This window comes from Ascaphus truei, chromosome 9, assembly GCF_040206685.1.
Source record: "Ascaphus truei isolate aAscTru1 chromosome 9, aAscTru1.hap1, whole genome shotgun sequence".
Lineage (NCBI taxonomy): Eukaryota > Metazoa > Chordata > Amphibia > Anura > Ascaphidae > Ascaphus > Ascaphus truei.
In genome coordinates, this window is record NC_134491.1 from 28,052,579 (window position 1) to 28,076,766 (window position 24,188).

Here is a 24,188-nt window from a genome sequence, read left to right on the forward strand (position 1 = left end):
CTGATAGTTATATCTCAAGGTGTTTATAAATATATTTATGTATTGCATACACATATGATATGCTTCCTTTTGACACTTATATACATGTATCCCTGTTAACCCTTAAACAAGATGGCTACTGGTGCTGCCCTTAACCTGTTGGCTCGCAGAGGCGTAAGGCTAAGGACCAGCTGCGGTCGGCGGCTCGCGCGGGCAACCAGCCCCTTTTCTCCAGTCTAGAGGTCCCCTCTGACTCCTTCCGACGTGGCTGACTGCGTGCTGTGACGCGTCAGCCGGCCGGTGCTGCAAGCTTCTGACGCGTGACGTGGTGCACGCGTCAGCCAATGAGGGGAGGAGGAAGGAGCTACGGGAGGGAGGCGGCTTGGGAGGGAAGTCTGTGAGGCAGCCGTGCATGGCTCTCCCTCCCTCTCCCCCCTTCTCCCGTGCATAGCTCTCCCTCCAAAAGGTTGGGGGGGAAGTGTGTGTGTTGCACAGCCCGGGGGAGGGGGCGGCAGATGGGACGGCCTCGCCCCCCCCCTCGTCATTGCCCCTGCCCCCCGACCCATTTGGCAATGCCCCCCAGCGCGCATCACAGTTCACTGCAGATTGCAAATTGCGGTGCAGTGAGTTGCATGCGCCGCCAGCAAGCAAGGCAGCCGTGCGGACGCGTGCAGCGGGGCCTCCGCCACGGGGAGCCTGGGGCGATATACTTATACTTTGGTGCAGCGCCTCCACCTGAGAGGGATCCCAAGTAGTGGGAGGAGCCCCTCACAGGACACAATAATAAACACACACTCCGTAAAATAGGAAGGCCTTTACTGGCACACATAAACCTTATGCTCTAATATCTTATACTCTAACAACTAAAGGTACAACTACCCAGGCACCTCGCAGGGCTGTATCCCACCACCATGTAACCCACACCTTGTCCTGAGAATCCCAGTCCCTCAATGTCCCGCAATGCCCACAGCCAACCCACAGTGTGTGATTGCGCGGCCCACTATTTGAATGTGTCAAAGTTGGTGCACTTGCTGTAATGGTGCCTGCCGGGCACTCCAGGACCCGGGCGCGCTGACAAGGATCAGTTGGGATCCACGATCCAGCGATGTCTTCCGGTGTGCTTTCTCCTCCGCTTGGGATGGTATCCAGCCGGATGATCCCACTTTGAAGACAGTCTCTGCTTTAGTTCAGTGGTCTGGTCCCAAACCACAATTGAAAAGAAGAGAGTGGGACACTGCTCAAACCATAATAACAGGTAAAATAAAAGAAGCAAAGAAGAAACCTGGTGCACGGAGAAATGAATATATAGCAACAGAAAAAAGTGACAAGAGGTCACAGGAGTCTCCTATAAATTGCACTCAAGGTAAGGAAATTGGTACCAGACTCGTGTGAAAGATCAAGGCATATGAAATATAAGTATAGATGAAACTAAGCCCTAAAAAGTGTCACGTTGAAGACACAACTATTTAGCTAGTCCTAATGCTCATATCATATTGAGATGTATCCTATGTAGGATAAAAGGTATCACTCCGGCTAAATAGACGAACGTATGTCCTGATCACATAACACACAAGTGTGGTAAATACATAAAAAGATATAAGTATCCACAGTATGAACCAGATAGGTCCCAGGTGTAATAAATAACGTACTGGGGGATACCAATATCCACTGAAAGACTAATGTCTAGAGTAAATCCACCAACAAATGTCACATAGCCAAAAAATATATAATGGTGACATCCACAAATACAAAACAATAAACCTTTTAATATTTGAATAATTACGCCGAAAAACAAGTGACTAGTGGGCGTCCGTGAGCGGTATCAATCGTGGAGCAGAGCTATCCCTGCTGGATACTATTGTAGCCAATCGAGCACTAGGAGCAACAAAGAGCACGGTTGTATACTTTGCAATTATTTACTGTGGTTACTTAGAAGCCTATGTGATACATACCAGATTTGGTGACCTATATTGCATATATACACAATGTTTACTGCTCATATTTGATCTGTCATATCGTGCAGAGGGTCACAGACCCCTGCACACACCTCTTACCCCTATCTTACTCCAGCTCCGTCTGACCCCTCCTCTTCCGGCCCGCGGAAGTATGTCTCCTGTCTCTCTAAGCTAGCTGCACTATTGGCTCCCTGGCATCACGTGATACACTTGCCCCGGAGCACTATGGGGCATGTAGTCCCCACGGAACCTATCTCTATGGGCTTCCGCGTACGCGCTGTACACTGCGCATGCGCAACCCTCAATTGACCACCGCGACTCCTGGCACTCCTCGCTCACATGCAACCTGCCCAAGATGGCGGCACCCTGCAGACAGGGCAACCGGAGCTTCTGGCAAACCTGTCGCCACCCACACTAACCCATGCAGCAGCGGAGGTAGGGAGGGGAGAGGCGCAACCACAGGGGACAGACTGCGGACCTGGCTACATCTTCCCCCTGGTGAAAATATCAATGTTCCCGCTTGGGGGACAGCGTTACACATTTATATAATAAAAATGCAGAGTAACCTTGTACAACTTAACACATAACTCTAAACAATATTATATAGTTCAGCAAACATGTTAATAACGGAGGCCAGCTTAGCTTTAGCCTGCGGCTGAGACTGATAGTGGGGTGCCCCTAATTGATCATAAACCACTCTAGTGGGTGGACGCCTTACTCTTTGACTCCGACGAGTCTCAGTCTCTGTAACTTCCTCAGAGGAGAGCGGTTCTGGGACTTGAGGTCCCGTCTCTCTAATAACAGGTGAATCCGCCGGAACAAAGTCTCTGTTAGGTACAAAGCTGGGGCTGCTGGGGTTGAGAGGACGTCCGACAGACGCCATGGATGAGGGTTCCTGGGGCTCATGCCCATTACCCGCTGCTCCTTCGGGAGGTGCCCTCCAGTCTCTGGTTTGGTTAGCAGCAGTTGTGTCCCTGAGTTCAGAATCGCTCTCTGTTATAGGACTGGGAGTGTCCGTAGATTCGTTGGGCTCAGAGTTGTCTACGTCAGTCTCTCGTTCTGAGCCTACATCAGCCACTTGTGGTATGAGCAACAAATGGTTTCGATGCCAAACCTTTTACCTGCCATTGATGTCATGTATGCGATACACAGGGAGGCCCGGCATCTGGGACTCTACTTCAAAATATCCTTCTCTCCATCGATCGGCTAACTTATGCTTGCCAGGAATCCCCAAATTACGTAAGAGAACAGTGTCTCCAGGCTGCAATTCCCGATAGCGAACTTTATGATCGTACCTCCTCTTGTTATTGGTGTTTAACTGGGCCGTGGCCCTTTCGGCTAACTGATAGGTACGGTCCAGGGGGAGCTTCTAGTGCTGTGCCAAGCGCTAAATTGAAGAAGTGTGCCAGCGAGTAAGTAGCTGTATTAAAGCTAGGTATCACTTTCCAGACCACAGATGTTGAAACCGCAAAGTCAATTGAATAAGTGGTCTGCGGTTTAGCTGAAGTGCCTTCTTGATACATAGTATCCTGCCGTCTCATTATCCACTTAAGCTGAATTGGTGGCGCGTGTCTGCGGTTACCGATCAAAGCGAAGACGGATACATTGTATGCCGACTTGTAACCCAGACCGATTATTGGTCAAACCGCAACCCACATCACAGAGCCCCTTCAATTAAGTGGATAACTTGCATTAGGAAAGAGCTAGCACTCTAATTTTTGGAATGCAGCTAGGTAAAAGAAACAATAAACATACATATAAGTTTTATAATTGTTGCATATGCAGAACATACATTTATAAATAAACTATTGTAATGGTGTTTTTAAATGTACAGGCAGGAACCTTTTCCTGCCAGACCGGCAATGAATCCATTAACATGCCCATATGTTATGGATGAATGAGCTGAGGGATTTTTTATCTCTGCACTTCAAAGGGCACCCTGCTAAGGTGGTGCCCCAATGTCTAGAGAAGTCCGGGGTTGAAAAGCCTCAGAGACACGAGGTGTTGGGGTGGACGGATTATTGCGAAGTATGGGCTATCAACAGTTGGTAGTCAAACCCTAGACTTACTGTCGCCAGGTAAGGGGTTGGGCTCGGTATGCTAAGCAGTTTAGGTGTCAAGTTAGCGCATGCTTTTAGCAAACCGTGAAGCAACTTCTGCCCTTTTTGTGAGCTACTAGCAAGTCTGGGATAGGTGGGAAAAGTTGTTCCCACGGGAGAATTGGCTGGGTATGTTAGAGATAGGACTCTTAACCCTATAAAAATGCCAGCAGCCCAGTCCTAGTTAGATTAATCTGAGATTTCACCAATATCCATCCAAGTACAGCGTCAGCGATTCCGGAGTGTGAAGAGTTAAAAAGGGTTAACATAACTTTGACGTATTAAACTCCCTTTGTAGGCAAATGTACACACACCATGAACTGACACTGTTGTGGCTTGGAAATGTAACCACTGTGTTTATTTAAAACACACTTTCCGTGACGTACAATTTGCTCCAGTCCTTGGTTTAAATTTAATATAGGGTGACCATATTAATCCAGATTATCAAGCACGGTCTAAAACAGTCCTGGTTTATATCTAATGTAGAGTGACCTCCTTACTACATATTATAGAGTTACATATTAATTCAGCCAGTCCTGTATTGTATCTTATGTAGGATGACCTCATGTCCTCACTGCAGATGATCATGGACAGGCTCAGAAAGTACTGTCCTATATATCGAATAAAGGGTGACCTCTTTTTGACTCCAGATTATCAGGGATAGGCTCAGACAGTCCTGGTTTTATATTTAATTTAGTGTGACCCCCTAATTGTGCAAAGATAATGTGTATCTCTATAAAGTTCTAATTAACAAACTGTGCTGTATAATGAGGCTTAGTAGCTTTATATTCTGATAAGGTACACAATGCGCTGTATAATGATACAGGGTATCTTATATATGCTGATAATGAACACGCTGCACTGTATAATGAATATCTGTATAGAGCAATAATGAACAAGTTGCATTGTTTAATGATTCACAGTATTTCTATACACTGATAATGAATGCATTGCACTGTATAATGATGTTGAGTTTCTCAATACGCTCCTAATACCCTGAAATTGAACATGGCTAAATAACCCATTATACTGTACGTCTCACTGTCATTAGGGTCACTTTAGTCCTTCACTGCTGTAGGACTTTCTGTACCCTTTATTCACCACTAAACACATCACTGTCATTTATGTCAGTGGAGCTTTTTAGCACCTCCTTTAATTTGGTTGTTTTTAATCTCCCAGCTCCCTCCCCCCTCCACTCCTCCTCTCTTCCTCTCTTCCTCTACCAGGCCTATCCCCCCCCTAGAGTGAGGACTGTAAAGTGAAAAGCAGTAAGAATAAGAGCAAGCCGAGCGCAGGAATAAGAACAGAAAAGCACATGGAGGAATAAAACCTGCACTTTGATACTGTACACACTGTGTCCTTAATTACCGGGAAGGTTTGAGGCGATCCCCGGACCTGGCAGCACCAATGCTTTTTCATTTAGCAACTACCCACTGATGTTACACACAAAAAAGTGGACCTAAAAATATATTTATAAAAGTACGTATTCCTTTTTTACATCAATTTTGTTGAATCCAGGATCGGGTCTTATTTTTTATATCATAGGTAGGATAACAACTTTTTATCTGCTAACTTGACTTCTGCTTTTCGAGATGTGTTTTTTTTTTTTTATTGTATTTCCTGCCAGATTTTGGCCATAAAAGGAAGTAATGTAACGTCTGTAAATCTTCTTCCTATTGCTTAAGGGGTTTAAGATCTTGTGTCATGAGGCACAGTACTGTTTTTTAATTTAGCTCCTACAGTAAATCTGCAACTATTTCCAAAGAGTGGAATTTTGGTAAAAAGTGCATACTTGAAAACGAGAGGTAACTCGCAATGTATTACTTCCTGGTAAAACATTTTATAAATACAATAAATATTTTTCTAGTTTGACGGCATAAAGTGTAAAATGAGGTTCATATAACTGTACCCTATTAAAGCAGCAATACTACTTTCAATTTTTTTTTCTTATTTGAATATGCAAAGCATGTGACAATGTATAATTCTACATTCTTACCTAAACTGGTAATTGTTTGGTGCGCCTGTTATAAATCTGTCAATCTTCTGATTGTGTGATTTACATAAAGGCTGCTTCAGTCAGTGTAACTCAGCAGCTATCATGTATCCTTTATATTACTAAGGTAACATTATCTATTGTTACAGTTACAGCGCAAACTGCAGGGAACAATTTTAACAAATTATCCCAAACAGAAATGTGTCGCAAGTATCTTGCACTGCTTGGGAGGTGTGTTAAAACTTGCTCTAAAAATCAAAGGATGCTTTAAAACTCATTAAGAATTACTTTGAGTTCAATAAAAACAAAACAAAAAAAGTCACAATTATCTAATACTACAGAACTGATTTAAAAAATAAATTAAAAAAAAAACGTACGATTTCACATGTTGTTGCTTTTAACAAACAGGGTTGGGATCACTGGATTTAAATACAGACCACTGGTTGTTTTTATTTGTATTGACCACACTTAAAACAAACACTTTGCACAGGAATGGGAATTTAATTAGAGATTTCTAGCTTAATATCTGAACATCGCTCTGTACCACTGTTTTGTTTTTTTAAGGGAATGTCAGGTGTTGGAGATATCCATAGATTCTGATGGTATATTTACTGTACATAAGTGTTTGTGCTGAAGGAGTTAGACTATGCAGAATATGCAGGAAATATAAGTAGTGGGTGTTTGTACTGCAATGGGATTACCAATATCCCTTAAAGACACGTATAAAATATGGAATAAAGCAGCACTTTTTCCTATTTTATACACGAGATTCGGTTGGTATATATGTAGGTTTAATGCTTTCTCAATAAGAGTTCTCTCGTGACGAGTGTTTACCTGCGGGCAGCAGAAAACAGTAATGTAGGTATCCAGGTTAAGATATGGTGTGCTTGATGTAGTATGTATATCTTTATTTATATAGCGCCAGCAGTGTAGTCAGCGCTTTACAAAGTCAATACGGTACAGGGTATTATAATACAATAATCGCAGCATAGTCAGACAATAGGAAAGGAAATCCCTACCCTGTCGAGTTTACAATCTCAATGATATGTTGTGAGATTTACAGAGACAGCAGGTGAGGGAATAAGTGCAGTAGATGGCAGTACTTGGCCACAATGGTTGTTAGGAGTGACTGCGGGTGTGGGACAGTAGCCATGAGTGCAGCCTATTGGGATGTTTCTTTTAAGAGGTGAGTTTAAAGGTGTGTCGGTATTAATGGTTAACAACATTGAGAGAGAGAATTTATGGGAGTGCTTTTTAGTGAGGGGTGTAGAAGTGGTTGGGAAAGAGGTGTGTAAATAGTGGTGCAGTGTACAAGCATAGGTGGAGGGGAGGGGAAATGAAAACGTGGATAGCAGGAGACTGAGGAAGTTGGAGAGAACAGAAAAGTTTACAAAGGAGTGAGGAAACTGCAAACAGAGACAGCAATAGATAGGGCTTAATGAGATGCAGGGAGAAAGTTAGGAGGTGAGAGTTCACAGGTATTGGAGGATAAGAAGAATAGGAGTTGGAAAATACAGGTGTCAAAATTCGACCTGGGAGGGCACTGAAGGTAGAAACAGCAGCTTAGAAAGTTAGTCTGTAGATTTATACAAATTGTCAGAGCATTTAGAAAGCTACGTTCTCACAGTTGAAGAGGTGACGAAGTGCAGTCCAGTTCTTCTTCTACTCTTCACGTCTAATTCAACTCCTATTTTAACTCCACAGACACTTCATATCTGACACTTCAGAGGTTACACAGCCATATTAATGGGTCAGTCCCATATAGCACTAATGTGATCTGATAATAGTAACATGTTTAATGGGTTAAAGGGACAGTCTCATGTTGGAGTAAACTGACCTAATGTCAGTAATATGTTTAGTGGGTTAAAGCATGGCTCTTCAACTGGTGCCACTGTGACTCAGCTGCCCAAGCAACTTGTTTAAAATTAGCAGGAGCAATTTTTTCCACAAACTTACTTGCAAGTTAAGGTAATGCAATGTAAATATATATGGTACATATATTATAAATGGTTGCAAAATGGGTCATGTTTTCTTATCTGGAGCCTTGGGTTAAAGGGTCAATCCCATGTAAAAAGCAAAGTGATCTAATGACCATGATGTGTTTAATAGGTTGGGCTCTACAACCAGGTCTACAAATGGGCCAGATAAGAAAACATCTAGGAATAAAAAGGCTTATTGGAATGTAATTTTAGATACATTTATAAGACCTGAACATTTTTATTTCAACATTTTGCAAAACTGTGACGTGTATTATATATACACTTCATATATACATTTCAGTGTGCTGACTGACCTCGTTTGGACTATATATATATAGTCCAAACGAGGTCAGTCAGCACACTGAAATAAGGCAAAAGGCAGATGCTAGTCCCATAAAGCTACACACAACATGAGAACCAATCCAAAGACCAGTAAAGGGACAGCAAACTGCACGGGGTTAATCCAAAAAAGTTGTATTCAAAACATAGATACACGTAAGCCTACGGCTTTGGATTGGTTCTCATGTTGTGTATATATATATATATATATATATTATTTTTTATATATATATATATATATATATATCAGACAAGATACAAACAGCGCAACTTAAAACAAATGTCAAATCAAACTAAAACTTCTAATTGAAATACCACACACAGAGAGGTGTAAACCCTTAATACTAACTTTAATACTAACTTTCCCTACACAACCCCTGATGAAGCCACATTGGAGAAATGCGTAGGGTGTACGCTAGCAGTGAAAGATCCAGTGAGAGACTGAATTTCCACCACGGAGCCGGCAGTAGAGTCGAGATCCCGCGAGACTACGCGATGACGTGATGACCACATGATGCGGAAGTGATCGCGGGTGAACGCCGGTGCTGGATTCGGTGTAGTACTGAGTGTGAGAGACTCAGTTATAATACTCTCAACTGCGCATTTCCCACTTACAAAGTGTGAGTGCTTTACCTGTAAGGTATTTTATAAGTATTGTTATTAAACGATTTTACACTATGTAGCCCCTCTCTCCCTGCCTTGTCCCCTAAATGGGAACCATCTCTGAGATGGAAGCTGTCTATCTAGGTTAATTACAAATAACCAGGGGATCCTGTTGCTGCAGCTACCAGAGAGTGTGAGGGATCTTCTTTTGGATGAGACAAGAACCCCAAGCTGTGTTCCCTGCCCCTGAAGTGGACTAAAGGCGTATATTAATCGACCTAACTGTAAGTGCATATCTTAAAATCTTTTGGATATCCTCATTTAGATATACTACCCTATGATTGTTTCTCTTTTCTTCTCCCCATATGTCTGCGCCTAGGTCACTCTTCTGAAAAAATATATATATATATATATATATATATATATATATATATATAAAAACAAAACAATCCAAACCATTCACAAACATGTTTCAACCTTAATGGGTGCTTGTCCGGGATGGGAAGGGAGCGAAGATAGCAGGGATACACCATGAAAAATAAAATAGAAAGCATACAATAGTGCAATAAAGTTTTTTTCAATCTGGATCTAACATATAAATCTTGGCTCTATAGCAATGCCTACTTACAGCAGGTCAAAAAGTATATCTCATTGATCTACACAATTGGTAGAAAGGTGTCAGGATCTTCGAGAAAAACAGCCTTGGTTTACAGCATGGAATGTCAGCACATCAGCTCGGACGTCAGGAGATGTTATGGGATCAAAGTCATGCAAAAGAAAGGCAGACCATGGTGTAGATCGCACATGAAATTTATATATAAAAACAACAAAAGAACTTAGGAATCGTACTCACAATGTGTACATGTTCAAAGTTCACATAGGATTTTACTTGAGGCAAAGGAGTGCCGGCTCAGTGTGGAACAGCTCACCGGGGATCTTCTCCTTAACTCACAGTAGACCGGGTGGAAGATGGCGTCTGACGTCACATCCGCTGTGAGAGTGACGGCTTCCGGTCTTGGAGGGGAGCGGTGGGGGAACTCGGCAACTCAGGAGCCTTCAGTGAAAAGAGTAGCTCTGAGCTGTGATCTCTCCTTTCCCTGCTGCAGTCTCAGGTTCCCTGAGTTGCCGAGTTCCCCCACCGCTCCCCTCCAAGACCGGAAGCCGTCACTCTCACAGCGGATGTGACGTCAGACGCCATCTTCCACCCGGTCTACTGTGAGTTAAGGAGAAGATCCCCGGTGAGCTGTTCCACACTGAGCCGGCACTCCTTTGCCTCAAGTAAAAAGCCTATGTGAACTTTGAACATGTACACATTGTGAGTACGATTCCTAAGTTCTTTTGTTGTTTTTATATATAAATTTCATGTGCGATCTACACCATGGTCTGCCTTTCTTTTGCATGACTTTCATCCCATAACATCTCCTGATGTCCGAGCTAATGTGCTGACATTCCATGCTGTAAACCAAGGCTGTTTTCTCGAAGATCCTGACACCTTTCTACCAATTGTGTAGATCAATGAGATATACTTTTTGACCTGCTGTAAGTAGGCATTGCTACAGAGCCAAGATTTATATGTTATATCCAGATTGAAAAAAACTTTATTGCACTATTGTATGCTTTCTATTTTATTTTTCATGGTGTATCCCTGCTATCTTCGCTCCCTTCCCATCCCGGACAAGCAACTATTGAAAGGAATCTGTACAAATTCCTGGAAGGTTGAGAATTTGATCAGAGATCACCTTGACACAATATTTTTGAATTTTACTTTATTTCCGTGCACTATTTAATCACAGATTGGGTGTGGTTAGCGCCGGTTACAAATCACGTTAAGTTTACTCAACTTTAATGGGTATCATCAGTGTGAAGTTGGTTGTACTGCAGGCTTTGCATTTTCAAGACAGTAGGGTTTACCATCACGTTTTAAGTTATGGTGGGTGAAAAAGGCAACAAGAAAACTCCACAGCAGTACAACAAACTTCACACTGATGATACCCATTAAGGGTGAAACATGCCTGTGAATGGTTTCTCTGGTTTTGCATCTGATTCCCATGCTGTGCTTTAAAGCTGTGTTAACAGCGAGCATTAGCTTACATGGGCTTCATGTAACAATGGATTTTCAGACAAAAGGTGACACACTGTGTGCTCATTTGCATGTCATTCCCCAGAATCCCTTGCTGCAGTGGAAGCACTGTATGCTGGGGATAATGGTGAAAGGCGGGGTTGCAGACCTGCCTAAGACATGTGAATGTGCTCACAAGTGATCTTTTTATTTGTTATATGCAATACGGTGGAGGTTTCTTGTTGCCTTTTTCACCCACCATAACTTAAAACATATATATACATGCACACATGCACACATGCACACACATACATATATATATATATATATATATATATATGCAAATATAGCTGTATGCTCATCTGCATGTCTTAGGCAGGTCTGCAACCCCGCCATATATATATATGTGTGTGTGTGTGTGTGTGTGTGTGTGTATATGTATATATATATATGTATATATATGTATATATAGCAGGACCAGAGTTTCCAAGGGCCACATCAAAGCCCTTCATGGATTACATTTGGCCCATGAGTCACCAGTTTAAGAGCCGTAGGTTAAAGGTTCAGTTTCACATACAGGCAAAGTGACCTATAGATAGTTACATGTTTACTGGATTAAACTGTCACTCCCAAATAGGAAGAAAGTGAACTAATGACAGGGCCGTGTTTATTGGGACCATTTATGTATGTATGTATATCTTTATATGTGCCATCTATGTACATAGCGCTTCAGAGCATTAATACAAGTGATAGTGGGCGTAGAACGAGCACAGCCGGAGAAATCCTGCTTCTGGTATCCAGAGAGGGAAAAATAGCCAGGCAACTCCAAACTGAAGAAATGATTAATTTATTGCAAGCTTGACATACAGTAAAAACGGACTACATGAACGCACCTACGCGTTTCATGCAACAGCACTTTATCAAGGTGTACCTATCACCTTGAATTTACACCGGATGGATTGCACACCACGGATGATGAGTGTCCCATGGAATGTACAGGTAAAGAGCCGCAGTGCCTTATTATCTCCTGTACACAATGGACATTATCCTTTATATATTTACTATCTGGTTGGGTATTTATTGAAGTGTATACAGTTGTGGATGTCATGCAGGCTCCGCTAGACACTTATCCCTTCCAGTTCATTCATCTTGTCATATTGGGGACACTCCATCTTCATCTGGACATTTACTCATGATTTAATTATCTTCTACAGATGGAACTAGTTTCATTTGTTGAGCACTACACTCACCATATTCTCATTAATACAAGTGACATAATAATATAACACATAATGGGAATAAGCACTTGAGACATAAGGAGTCCCTGCCCACGAAGAGCTTAAAATCTAAGTGGTAAGTAGGAAGAATGTACAGGGTGAGACACTAGGAGGGTGTTCTAATAAGTGTGTCTTCAAGGGGCCACGGTCAATCTATGAGGTGTGTAGTATCCATTGAGCTACCCATATGCTTAGTTAAAGAGGTGGGTATTAAGATGGGCCTTAAAGGTGGAAAGAGAGGGTGCTAGTCGGATACTGAGGGGAAGAGCATTCTCGAGGCATGGGCCAATGAGTGAGATAGGTTTTAGGTGGGAGAGGGCTTTAGATACAGAAGGGGTAGACAGAAGAATTTATGTCATTAAACACATCACTGTCCTCTCCCTTCTTTGGTCTCACAGGAATACAGTCTCATTCTGGGGATTGAGGAGGAGCAGAGATGAGATGCTCACTGAGGAAGAATGTGGCTGTCAGTGTATCATGTCTGATACTGTTACTGTTGGTCAGCTTGAGAATGAGGGAGGACGAAGACAACATAGCTGTGAGTGTGAGAGGGAATAGGGAATAAGGTGAATGTGAGCCATGTATGTGCTGCATATGTCTCGTGTGTATGCTGCATATGTCTTGTGTGTGCTGTGTATAGCTATATCCTAGCTATATCCTGTATATGATTTATATTTGTGCTGCTTATGTCCTATGTTGTGTATGTCCTTTTGCATGTGCTGCATTACAGCTACCTCTTTGTGGAGCACTTTGCATTCCTCCCTGTTCTCTGTCCCTTCAGAAGACAAGCCTATCTCGGGATCTAGCTCTGCAAGAGCTGCGCTCTGCCGGGAACTACCAGAGGTTCCAGGAACTGTGGAATGCGTCAGCTCCTATCAATACCTCCTACCTGTATCTCGCAGGATTCCCCTCAATAAGCAGGAGTGAGTATGGCGTGCAACCCTATAAGGTTAATGTAGGTCCTCCAATGACCTCAAGGAGAAACGTAGGATCCCTCAAGATCTCCTTAACTCAAGGCTTTTATTATTAGTATATTTTTCTCAGATAGCGCTAACAATGTACAGTCGATGCAGTACATTAAACGTAAACAGCTGACATGTGGAATAGAATTGGAGACATCCATGTCTGAGGCAGTGTCCTTATCAATAAACTAATCTTTTGGGGTCAATGTGAGGTATTTTTTGTGGACTTTGTATATTTCTAAATCTCAGACATCTCTCACATTAGATGAAACTCATGTAATAACAATGTTTTTCTTGTATAGCGCTGACAGTGTACACAGCACTGCACATAGAATTTTGAATGCACAATGAGTCTCTGCCGTATAGAGCTTACAATCTATTTTTTGTTATAAAAGAATAAAGAAAGAGTATTTGAAGCGCTAACAATAGCAAATATTATTCTAAAATCTTCAAAAATATATTAGTGGGTAGTATTACTCTCAATATTAATTTGTACGGTACTAATATTGATTCAACCACACCCCAGAAAAATATTGTAATCAGATAATTGTAGTGTCAAATTATTTTCCATGTATGCAAGTGCCTGCTATTCAAAATTTTCTCTATTTGCTCAATTTGTACACAAACGTTAAGTGTTAGTTGTTTCTGAGGGATTCCCTCTGTGCTGTTGCGTTGGATGTTTTGACAAGTACTAACTGGGAAAAAAAAGCACAGACAGAACGAGCCTTAGGCTAGGTCCATAGTGCCTTCTCCCGAGGAGGCGTGCGCGGCCGTGACGTCACCCGCTTGAAGCGGGTGCGTTTTTTTGCCATGGTACACACGCCGTCTGTGGGCGTGTCTAGGGGCGTGCCAGTGATGTCTCCGAGCTGGTTCGCCCTCATTGAGCGAACCGCTCACGTGACCTGTCTGTCGTACTGAGAAATCAGCTTAACTGATTTCTCACGCAACGCGCGCCCCCTCCTCCTTCCGCATAGACGCCCCCGCACGCCGCATGGACGTGAACATTGCCTTAAGGCAGTCTGTTCGCTCAGCATGTGGACGCTTCCGCACGGTCTGCAGTACCATGGCCCCAGTCTTTTGGTGTAGTGTATTTTAGAAATGTTAGGAAACAAAGTAACCTTATACACTTACAATGTTTTGGCTCTTAGCATGTATTTCATCACTTAATTGGCCTCTGGGGTGCCTTACAGAGTCTGAGCGATGTGAGGTCTAGGGGTCTCCGTGGGTGGTGTCTAGGATTGCTGCTGCAGCCATTTCCTGCTCTCTTTTACTCACTGCTTCTCTCCTGCTTCACTCTTATTTTCTCTGTTTTAGCGTTCTTTTTTTATACTCCGTTCCTCTGTGGCTGCAATCTCTGGTATCCAACGCATTTTGTACAATGTCTTAGCAATTCGGCAGGGATATGGAAGTGTGCTAGCTCTTTAGTTCAGTTCATTTCAAAATAGTTATTGGTGTAATTAAGAGGATATATTAGGCTTCCAATTAATACAGTATGTAATTGTAGGTTGATTGCCTTTCTAATTATATAAAACAAACTTTTAATAGTATACTTTTGTCACAGGAGACCAGGACCTTTAACACTTTTATACCGGGATCATTCACTAGGCAAAACAAAGTAGTGGAATAAAATGTAGTTTATTCAGGTAAACCTGCGTACACACAATGAATACACAAAATACAGACAAAAAACACACTTACTGGGGCTCTGGGGGTGAAAATTAGGCTAAAATCGGTGCAGGGCGCCTGCTTCGGAAGGCTTACCCTGACCAGGATCTACACCTGGGCTTCCTGGTCCTCTTTTCGGCTGGAAGCTCTAGCCACGACCGCAACATTTTAGTACAATCTATACGTAATAAAGGGATGGAAACTGATAAATCCATCTTATCTCGTTCTTGATCCGAACTTGATAACTTCAAGGGCTAATAATAATATACAATTAACAACAGGGATTACACCTATGTCCTGTTACGCCTACAAAATTGGCTATATAGGAGGAGATCTACCGGTGTTATCTTGTAAATCAAGCTGTGTGTGTTTCTCATGTGAATAAATACCATTTATTTTATCTCACGTTTTGTCAATCAAAGGATCCAGGTATATTTTCGTAAGGTAAGCACTGGTCTCCCGTGACAGTATCTGAGCTATGCACTTAATTACTATGTGGGGCAAAGTACTTTGGCACACTAGATTTGGTTATAAATTTGAAAAGCCTGCATGTGTGCCGTTTTTGCTATGTGCACAGAAAGCTGAATCATTTCAATAGCATTGAGTACTGTGTGTCAATACTGTGTCTCTTGGGAACAGCTTCAGTTGATATATGCTTGATACAGTGTTGCACTTTAGCAACAAAGACTTGCTGCGTATCCAGTGAAAATTATACTGGTAGTATACTGAAGGGGATTTCCCCCAACTCTAATGTGTAACAGCTAGATACTGCTGTTTGCTGCCGTGGTTCGCATCTAAGACCACCCAGCTATTAGTCATTCGGTAGCAGTATCTACCTCTGATTTGATATGCCGTAAGCAAGTGTGGTATATACACAATTATATTAATAATTGTAGATCTACATTTCCAGCATTCATGCACACGTATGATACATCAACACACAAATAGCTGGTTACACTAATTCTGCAATTCGGCTAGCTTGATCCTCATCACCGAGGTTTTTATTCACTTTGTAAATAATGTACACACCTTGTGTCTTATATATGTTAAATAACATTTTATTATTTTGCGCCACTCCCCATTGAGGCAGTTCCTGATCAATCTCCCCAATTAATCCTATTATAGTCACGTCTGAAAACCAGTAACATCCCCCCATGGTTTTGTCTCACATTTTATTAGGAAGAGTGCAGCTATTTGGGACCCTTTCCTGATCTTCTCTGATCAGACCTTGTAGTCTACACTGTAAAATATCACAGGATACTCATCAGCTGGTTCTCCATATCAGAAGGGAATCCTGAGGTCCTAGAGAAATCATCAGAGAAGATAAAGAGAGAAACAGGCACACGGACTTGCTGAATAAAGACTATTTATTGTGCCAAATAGAACCAAAGTTTTGGCTGTAAATAACAGCAATAACAGCCATGCTCCTTCCGCAGCCAGCAGCCTATGTCGCCCTGCGTGACATCAGAACGCTGACTTCACCACGTACAAGACGGAGATGCCGGCGGTTGTCATGGCTATGAGGATGTCGAAGCGGAGGACGGGGAAATCCCCATGGTGCACTGTGCTATAGCAAAAGAAGCCATACAATACATATAAGCAGTGGTCGACAAGTCACCAAAAAATCTACTCGCCGAAAAAATCTACTCGCCACCTAGTACCACATGTGTGCTGCTTGGGCCAATAGGAGCTCGCCACGATGTTAAATCCACTCGCCCGGGGCGTGCAAATGTATAGGTTTGTCGAACACTGCATATAAGTGAGTGTGACTGAAAGTAAGAGGAGAGAATCCCCCCTGGGGAAGCAGCTCAACACCTACATATACAGTATTAAAAAAAAAATCACATATAAGCATTAAAAAAATAGATTGGATCATATACAGAGAATGTTAATAAGTTACTAACAAGGAAAAATTTCAAATGAAAAATAACTAACATGGTATCGCTGTTGCTTGAAATCCATGAGATTACATTCAAAATAAAGTGAGTATATTGATCACAATATTAGTGTGATTAAAAAGGGCACAGAGCCCACCATTCTAGTTCAGCACTTTTTAGAATGCAGACATACTGTTTCCGCATTTAGGATTATGGGTATAGAGACCATACCACCTAGACACGGGGCCCCTGATTGGGATACATCCTTCCTCAGAATAGAGGCTTATTGGATCCATACATTACAAACTAGTAATGGTGGGAGACTCAATAAGCAATTACATTTAAAATGGTTTCTTGATAGGAGATAATTTTGTCTCCTTTCAGTAGGGTTCATTTTGTCCTTCTCACCTTATTTTGAATTTAATCTCATGGAATACAAGCAACAGCGATACCTTGTTTATTTAAAAATTTTCCTCATTAGTAATGTTTATTAATATTCTCAGTATATAACCCAGTTTTTTTATGCTTATATGTGATTTTTTAATACTGTATTTGTAGAGATGATGAGCTGCTTCCCCTGTGGGGATTCTCACATCCTACTTTGTCACACTCACTTATATGTATTGTATGGTTACTTTTTCTATAGCACAATACACTGTGGGGATTCCCCTGCCCTCCACTTTGGTATCCTCGTTGCCATGATGGCGGGAGATGCTTCTTTCTTGGCGTCTCCGGTGGCCATGACGACCGCCGGCTGGCATCTCTGTCTTGTACGTGGTGATGTCAACGTTCTGAAGTCACGCAGGGCAACGTCAACTCGAGGCAACGAATGGAGCATGGCAGGGTAAGTAATTGGTTTTGGTATATATATGTTTAATATTTGTATGCCCTGTAGCCCTCACCTTGACAAAAGCTGTTATTTGTAGCCAAAACGTTGGATCTGTTTCGCACAATAAATTGTCTTTATTCAGCAAGTCCATGTTTCTGGGTTTGTGTGTACCCCATTCACATACGTGTAAAGAGGTATATTACCCCCTACATACAACCAAACACTGCCTCCTCTACCCACCCTTATGCATCACCTATGTAGAATTCCCTCAAGACACCCCATATTTGTCTTTTCCAGAATACCTCACAATTGGACTGTCTTCCGTGAAAAGGAAGGGCGGGAACTACCTAGTGGAGACTCTGAGATCCATATTCCATCAATCCAGTGAAGAGGAGCTGAAGGAAATTGTAGTTGTCGTCCATCTCGCTGACTTGGACATGGAGTGGAATGCCCATGTGTCGGAGGATATCTCTAGAAAGTTCAGCCAACATATAGTCATGGGGTGCCTCCTCCTCATCCACGCACCTCAGGAACTCTATCCGCCCTTGGAGGGTCTTAAGCGAAACTACAATGACCCAGAAGACAGGGTGAAGTTTAGGTCCAAGCAGAATGTTGACTATGCCTTCCTGATTAACTTCTGCTCCAATCTGTCTACCTACTATCTGATGATTGAAGATGACGTCCGTTGCTCCAAGTCCTTCTTCACGGCCATCAAAAAAGTGGTGACTTCCAAGGAGGGATCGTACTGGGTCACTCTTGAATTCTCCAAACTGGGATATATTGGTAAGCTCTACCAGTCTAGAGACCTGCCCAAGCTTGCACAGTTCCTGTTCACCTTCTACCTGGAGATGCCTTGCGACTGGCTCCTAGTCCACTTCCGACTGCTTTTGACCCAGAAAGATGTACTCCGGTTCAAGCCATCTTTGTTCCAACACATCGGGCTGCTCTCCTCTTTCCAGGGAATGGTCAACCGGCTCAAAGATGAGGACTTTGAAGAGGATTCTTTTGACATTCCTGATAATCCAGCTGCTGACGTGTTCACCAGTATCCCAAGTTTCGAGAGCTACCATCCCGGCCGAGCCTATGGCAGCGCAGATGGATATTTCTGGGGCAAATCTCCTGCAGCTGGAAATTATTTTACCATAGCCTTCCAAAAACCGGTACGTCTTGCCAGGGTCTCGGTGAGGACAGGATCAGAGGAAAGGAAGATGGATTCCCTACACCAGGGGCGCTTTGAAGTTGGCAACCAGCAAGATAAGAATGGAAAAGACTGTTCCAACTACATCCAAATCGGGAGCTTTGAGGAGGGGAGATTTGAGAAGAAAGGTTTGGAGGATATGGTTACCTTCCCTGTGGCGTGTATCCGGATATACGTGACCCAAAGCCAAAATGAGTGGTTGATCATCCAAAGCATAAACGTCTGGACTAAGCAAGGCACCTAGGTGAGCCATTGTTGGCAGAATGAGCAAGTCAATCGGGTTCCAAAATGACCGTCAGTTTTGCAAAAACACTGAGGTGCAATGTATTCACACTGAGCATCTACAGTAGGTATCTTGAGGTTGTATTGATTGGTCATGAGATATTTAAGTGGACCACCATTGTACTTGGAGCTGTCAACTACTTTTTTGGTATGGTTTTCAAGACAGATGTGGTTTATAGACAATTGGAGTCCCTCTCATGCTTTATTCAAAAGCCATATTTCAATCAAGAACTCAACCACAGATCAAGGACATTTAAACCCGTGGACCTTAATACTTTGATATGCAGAAGTGTCTTCAGATGATTCATAAATCATGATCTATACCTGCAGAATAACTTCAATTTCTAAGCAGAAATCTTGGAGAACAGGAAAGCAGTTGGACTCCTCAATGGCAGAGCTTCTCAATGTTTTGCATCTCATGAACCAGTATGATAATAATTGTGTGGATGCCTACAATACTTACTTAAAGCAGTAATCCACTCTGTCCCCCCAACTAGCACTGACCTACTGAAAGGTACCCAGACTGGGAATGAGGACCACATTTTAAAGGGTTTCAGGGACCACCACCATAGCAATCTATGACCAATGGTGATCCGTGACCACAGCTGTTAAGACTTCTAGAAACAAAATGTAAAAGATCTTTGTCTGTTTCTCATATCTACCTCAATCCAGGTTTCTGAGCCCTCACTGACCTTAATAATGTCACATGTAGAAGGACCTTTAAAAGGCCAGGCATCTACACCCCAATTAATTATAATCTTTAATGTGTTGTGATGTCGGGTAATAACTGTTTTAATAATCAATATGATTATTTTAAGGGTAGTTAGGACTTGCTTCATATATTAACCGTACAGTTATTATCTGACATTGAAACTTTTGGACTAAAGTTTTTATTGATAGGAGTGTAGCTGGTCATTATATGCTATTCAGCGCTCCATTTTATTTTCCAACTGTTTATTTTGAGATTTTTATGGGGTACAGAAAGGAAAAAAAAAAACATGATATCAGCATAACATTTGGGAATACAGAAGAAGGAATAGAGAACATGAAGTCACAATGACATATTTTGCTATTGGGGGGGGAAACAAAATAAAGCATTGAGATTACAGCATCAAATGTTTCGTGACATGCGAATGCGATGGGGAGAGGATAAAGGCAGGTAAAAGGAGGAGGACAAAAAAAGAAAGGGATAAACGAAAGGGAAGGCCTATCTCCAAACATTGAACATGGCCCTGGTACATGAAGATATGTGGCCTGCCCTGTTGGCCGTCCGCATCAGTCCAGAGCTCATCTTGGGTTGACCTGTTTTAGCCACTATAGTTGCATCCTTCTGCATCAATTTAAAAACTGCTAAATATTGCCTGCACAGTTGATCGAAGCACCCAATGGAATCGCGAGACCCAGATTGAAGGGAACCCTTCCACCTGACCTGCTGAAAAAAGGAGGACATATTAGGAGCCGGGGGAGGTGGATTAGCGCTAGACATCCTGGCCCGGTGGATGGATGCCACTGGAGTCCAGTAGACGCAGGAGATCGCTACAGCCGCAATCAAAGGATTCTGGTAGCAGCATGACATCAGAAGGACGAGGAATCACAACTACAGATGTTTTGAAAAGACTTGTATTTGGACTAATTTTTTATTTGGATTATCTATTGGGACTTTTACTAATTGTGTTCACACCAATATTGAGAACAAAAAGGATTGGGGATAAGGAGTGATCAACTAGAATCCATAATAATAAGTGAAATAATCAGTGAAAATCATAATAAGTGGATGCCACTGTGAACTGAAAGTGAATCAGTAAAGTGGTGAGCACACTAGACTGTGTGCTCTGAAAGAAATTCACTTAAATGCACACCACTTGCAATTTTTAAAATATAACTTTTAATCATATTTACTTAAAACATGTATTAACGATTGTGAGTATAACATTAAATAAAAAAATCAATCAATAGTAGAACGATATGCACATAAACTCCTTAGTCCACTCAGATGTAATAATATTGTTTACTGAGATAGGAGGTAAATGGCGTAATTCAGTGAAGATGGAAATACAGTACCATCAAGGAGCCAGAGCAAGATTACACAATAATACACCTAGTGAATATTGGGGTGGAAAGTAGACTGAATATGGAACTTAATCAATACTGATTTTAATGACAATAGGTGTAGATAATAAATGAAAAATTATACCATATCTCCCCTATTGTAAAGCCAAAGGGGGAAAGAAAAGAAGGTAGAAGCAATATACTACCTTCCAATATATAATATATAATATATATATATATATATATATATATATATATATATATATATATATATATATATATATTGGATGTAGGCGAGGTATAAGTTGTAAAATGCCCCTAAACAGAGAGCCAAAGTAGCACACCCCTGCACAAGCAGAGATAGCAAAAGCTGTAATAGATGGCTCAGTATACAGTATGCTGCCTTGCAGTATATATAGGGTGTAGGCAAGATGGATGTAATAAGAACCAATTATATATCAGGCTGTAAAGGGTGGCTAAGTATGCAATATCCTGCCTCAAGATTAATATATAAAGTGCAGGCTAGATATAGATGGGTATAATGGCCCCCAATTATATAAACCAGGGCACACAGTATACTGTGAGTCCAAGCTGACAGTCTACCATGAATCAGAGCTGCCACAGGCCATCAAATATACCAAAAATACTTGCTATTGCCTACTTGAACTGGATAGCATAGGGTAACTAATAACCTCAAAAGTCTCCTATCTTAATATAATAATATGATATAATATGATAGCTCATAATGCTCCAGACACTGAAATACTTGTTTTACTAAAAGCTAACACAGCTCCATAACGGAAGCTGATGATGTCATTGCGTGCCCTACACACATTTCCCTCCAGCCATGGAGCTTCGTCAGGGACATTTTTGCAAATACAGGTAAGCAGAGCTATATAAATGGGATAGGTTGCCATGGTAACATAATTAGTAGTTCAAACAGCGCTTGCGTGCGATAATATACTCAATGTGTCTACATTTGAAACAGTACGCATGCGTAGAGCCATAATCACTGATAACTGACAAAGGGTAAAATCATAACTTGATCTATAATAGCGAGGAGAAATAGATGGAAGCTTAGACACCGAGGTAATATATCGCGCATATGCAAATGCGCATTTGTATGGAGATAAACCTGCTCTCACCCAGATCGACAGTACGCATGTGCTGGGAGATAGACATTCTCTCACTCAGAACACAGAAATGCGCATGTGCAGGGAAATAGACGTTTAGTCACCCAAATCAAAGTAATGCGCATGTGCAGGGAAACAGAAATCCTCTCACACAGATCACAGTAATGCGCATGTGTAGAGAAATAGACATTCTCTCATCCAGATCACAACAATGCGCATGTGTAGGGAGATAGATGTCCTCTTACTCGTGTCATAGTCATGCGCATGTGCGCGGAGATTGACATTAACGCGCATGCGTAGGGAGATAAATATCACCTCATTCAAAGTGCAGTGATGCGCATATGCAGAGAAATAAACATTCTCACGCTCACTCAAATCGCAGTGATGCGCATGTGCATGGAAATAGATGTTCTCTCACCCAAATCCCAAAAGTACTCATGTTTAGAGAGATGGATATTATCTCACCCAGGTCACATATCTGTCCAAAAAAATCCAATTACTACAACATTAAGTTATTGATACATTTAATGACCATCACAGTTACTTGTTCCAATGCCTACTGATTCAATGTGCAATACTAAGTTCTATTTGACACTAAATAACATTGTGAAGTCAATGGATGATGGGCAATTGGGCATCACTAATTTTAGCCACATAGAAACAAACTAATTCATGTGACATGCATGAAATTATCTAACATTTTTGTAAATTCATAATGAATGTGCTTGATTTAAGGCAACAACACTATTTATATGTTGCTGCTACTTCACATGTGTATTAGTATTGAAGTCCAAAGTCTGTCTATTTCAGTCACACTTGAAAATGTCACAAGGTCATATGCAAGTGTACTTATGGCATAGAAGGTGCTACACTATTATATAATAGTCTTAATTGAGGGGATCACCTTCAATTAATGGTAATGACTCCTGGGATGCAGGGGATGCCATATATGAGGTGACCTGGGCTGCAGTTGCGGGCACATCTGATCCGAGCTGGGATGCTGGGCACACTGTGGAGTATATAAATGTATTTGTTACCAAGCAAGCATATGAACGTTTAATTCCATGAAACATTAACATTATTAAAGTATCACCTATCCAAATATTACAATTCATTTAAGTGTGAAAATCACCACCTGTTTATAGTACATGGCAAGAATGTTTGTATGTAACTAATGAAGTATCTCCATTTATGTAAATATATTATCATATAATAATTTATAAATGTATGAACGTGTGGGTTATAGTGTACATTTATAATCATAATAAATATGAAACGATGACAAAATAATGTTGACATGTATTATTAAGTAATGACATAGTTAATTGTTGATTATTAATAATTGATGAAAGAGTTGTGAAAACAACAACCAAACTGTATTACAATGAAATTTTTTCTCATCAACACAAATAATTACCTGGGGAAAACGGATGATCATACACCCCGATATCAAGATCCCCTGGCAATCCTTCAACCTGGATTGGCGGCAATCTTGCACTCCCACGGAGTCAGGCTTAAATTGGGTGCAGATGGTCCGCCCCCTGTGCCTGAAGCATGTAAATGTTGTTTTTGTAATTTGTCTTTCACTTTCCTTTTGATATCGTCAAACCTCTTGCGACAATTATCATGACTTCGAACTTTATTCCCACAGCCAGATACAGACACTCAAATGTGTTCCCACAATTCCCTCTTCACCAATGCCGATGTCTTTCCTTTAAATATACAATAAAATAAACTTGATCATGGACATATCTTCCAATTTATGTTTGTTTCAAATGTCAATGTGTGGACTCGGCTAACATTTATTTGAGATGATGTTTGCCAGAGTGTATGTTAAGCACATGTATATAGAAACTATTTGTAGGCATACATCTACAATTAATATAGATGTAACTATAATATTTCAATAA

The 24,188-nt window shown here is 41.5% G+C and overlaps 1 protein-coding gene across 7 annotated transcripts; it reads left to right on the top strand.

The window, feature by feature from the left end:
* The first annotated feature begins 598 nt into the window (after nucleotides 1–598).
* On the top strand, nucleotides 599–24,025 carry LOC142502727 (alpha-1,6-mannosyl-glycoprotein 4-beta-N-acetylglucosaminyltransferase-like). 7 transcript variants are annotated; one of them, XM_075614105.1, is made up of 6 exons: nucleotides 5,084–5,512; nucleotides 8,731–9,231; nucleotides 11,732–12,005; nucleotides 12,682–12,821; nucleotides 13,065–13,206; nucleotides 17,914–24,025. In XM_075614105.1, the coding sequence occupies exons 4-6, from the start codon at nucleotides 12,720–12,722 to the stop codon at nucleotides 19,056–19,058; spliced, it is 1,389 nt and encodes a 462-aa protein (XP_075470220.1). In that variant the 5' UTR covers nucleotides 5,084–5,512; nucleotides 8,731–9,231; nucleotides 11,732–12,005; nucleotides 12,682–12,719; the 3' UTR covers nucleotides 19,059–24,025. The 7 variants fall into 7 exon arrangements, with proteins under 7 accessions (XP_075470227.1, XP_075470223.1, XP_075470226.1 ...); XM_075614109.1 differs by lacking the exon at nucleotides 11,732–12,005 and having other exon boundaries at nucleotides 5,204–5,512; nucleotides 8,731–8,964; nucleotides 9,129–9,231; XM_075614108.1 differs by lacking the exons at nucleotides 5,084–5,512; nucleotides 11,732–12,005 and adding an exon at nucleotides 601–1,342.
* The last annotated feature ends 163 nt before the right edge of the window (nucleotides 24,026–24,188 follow it).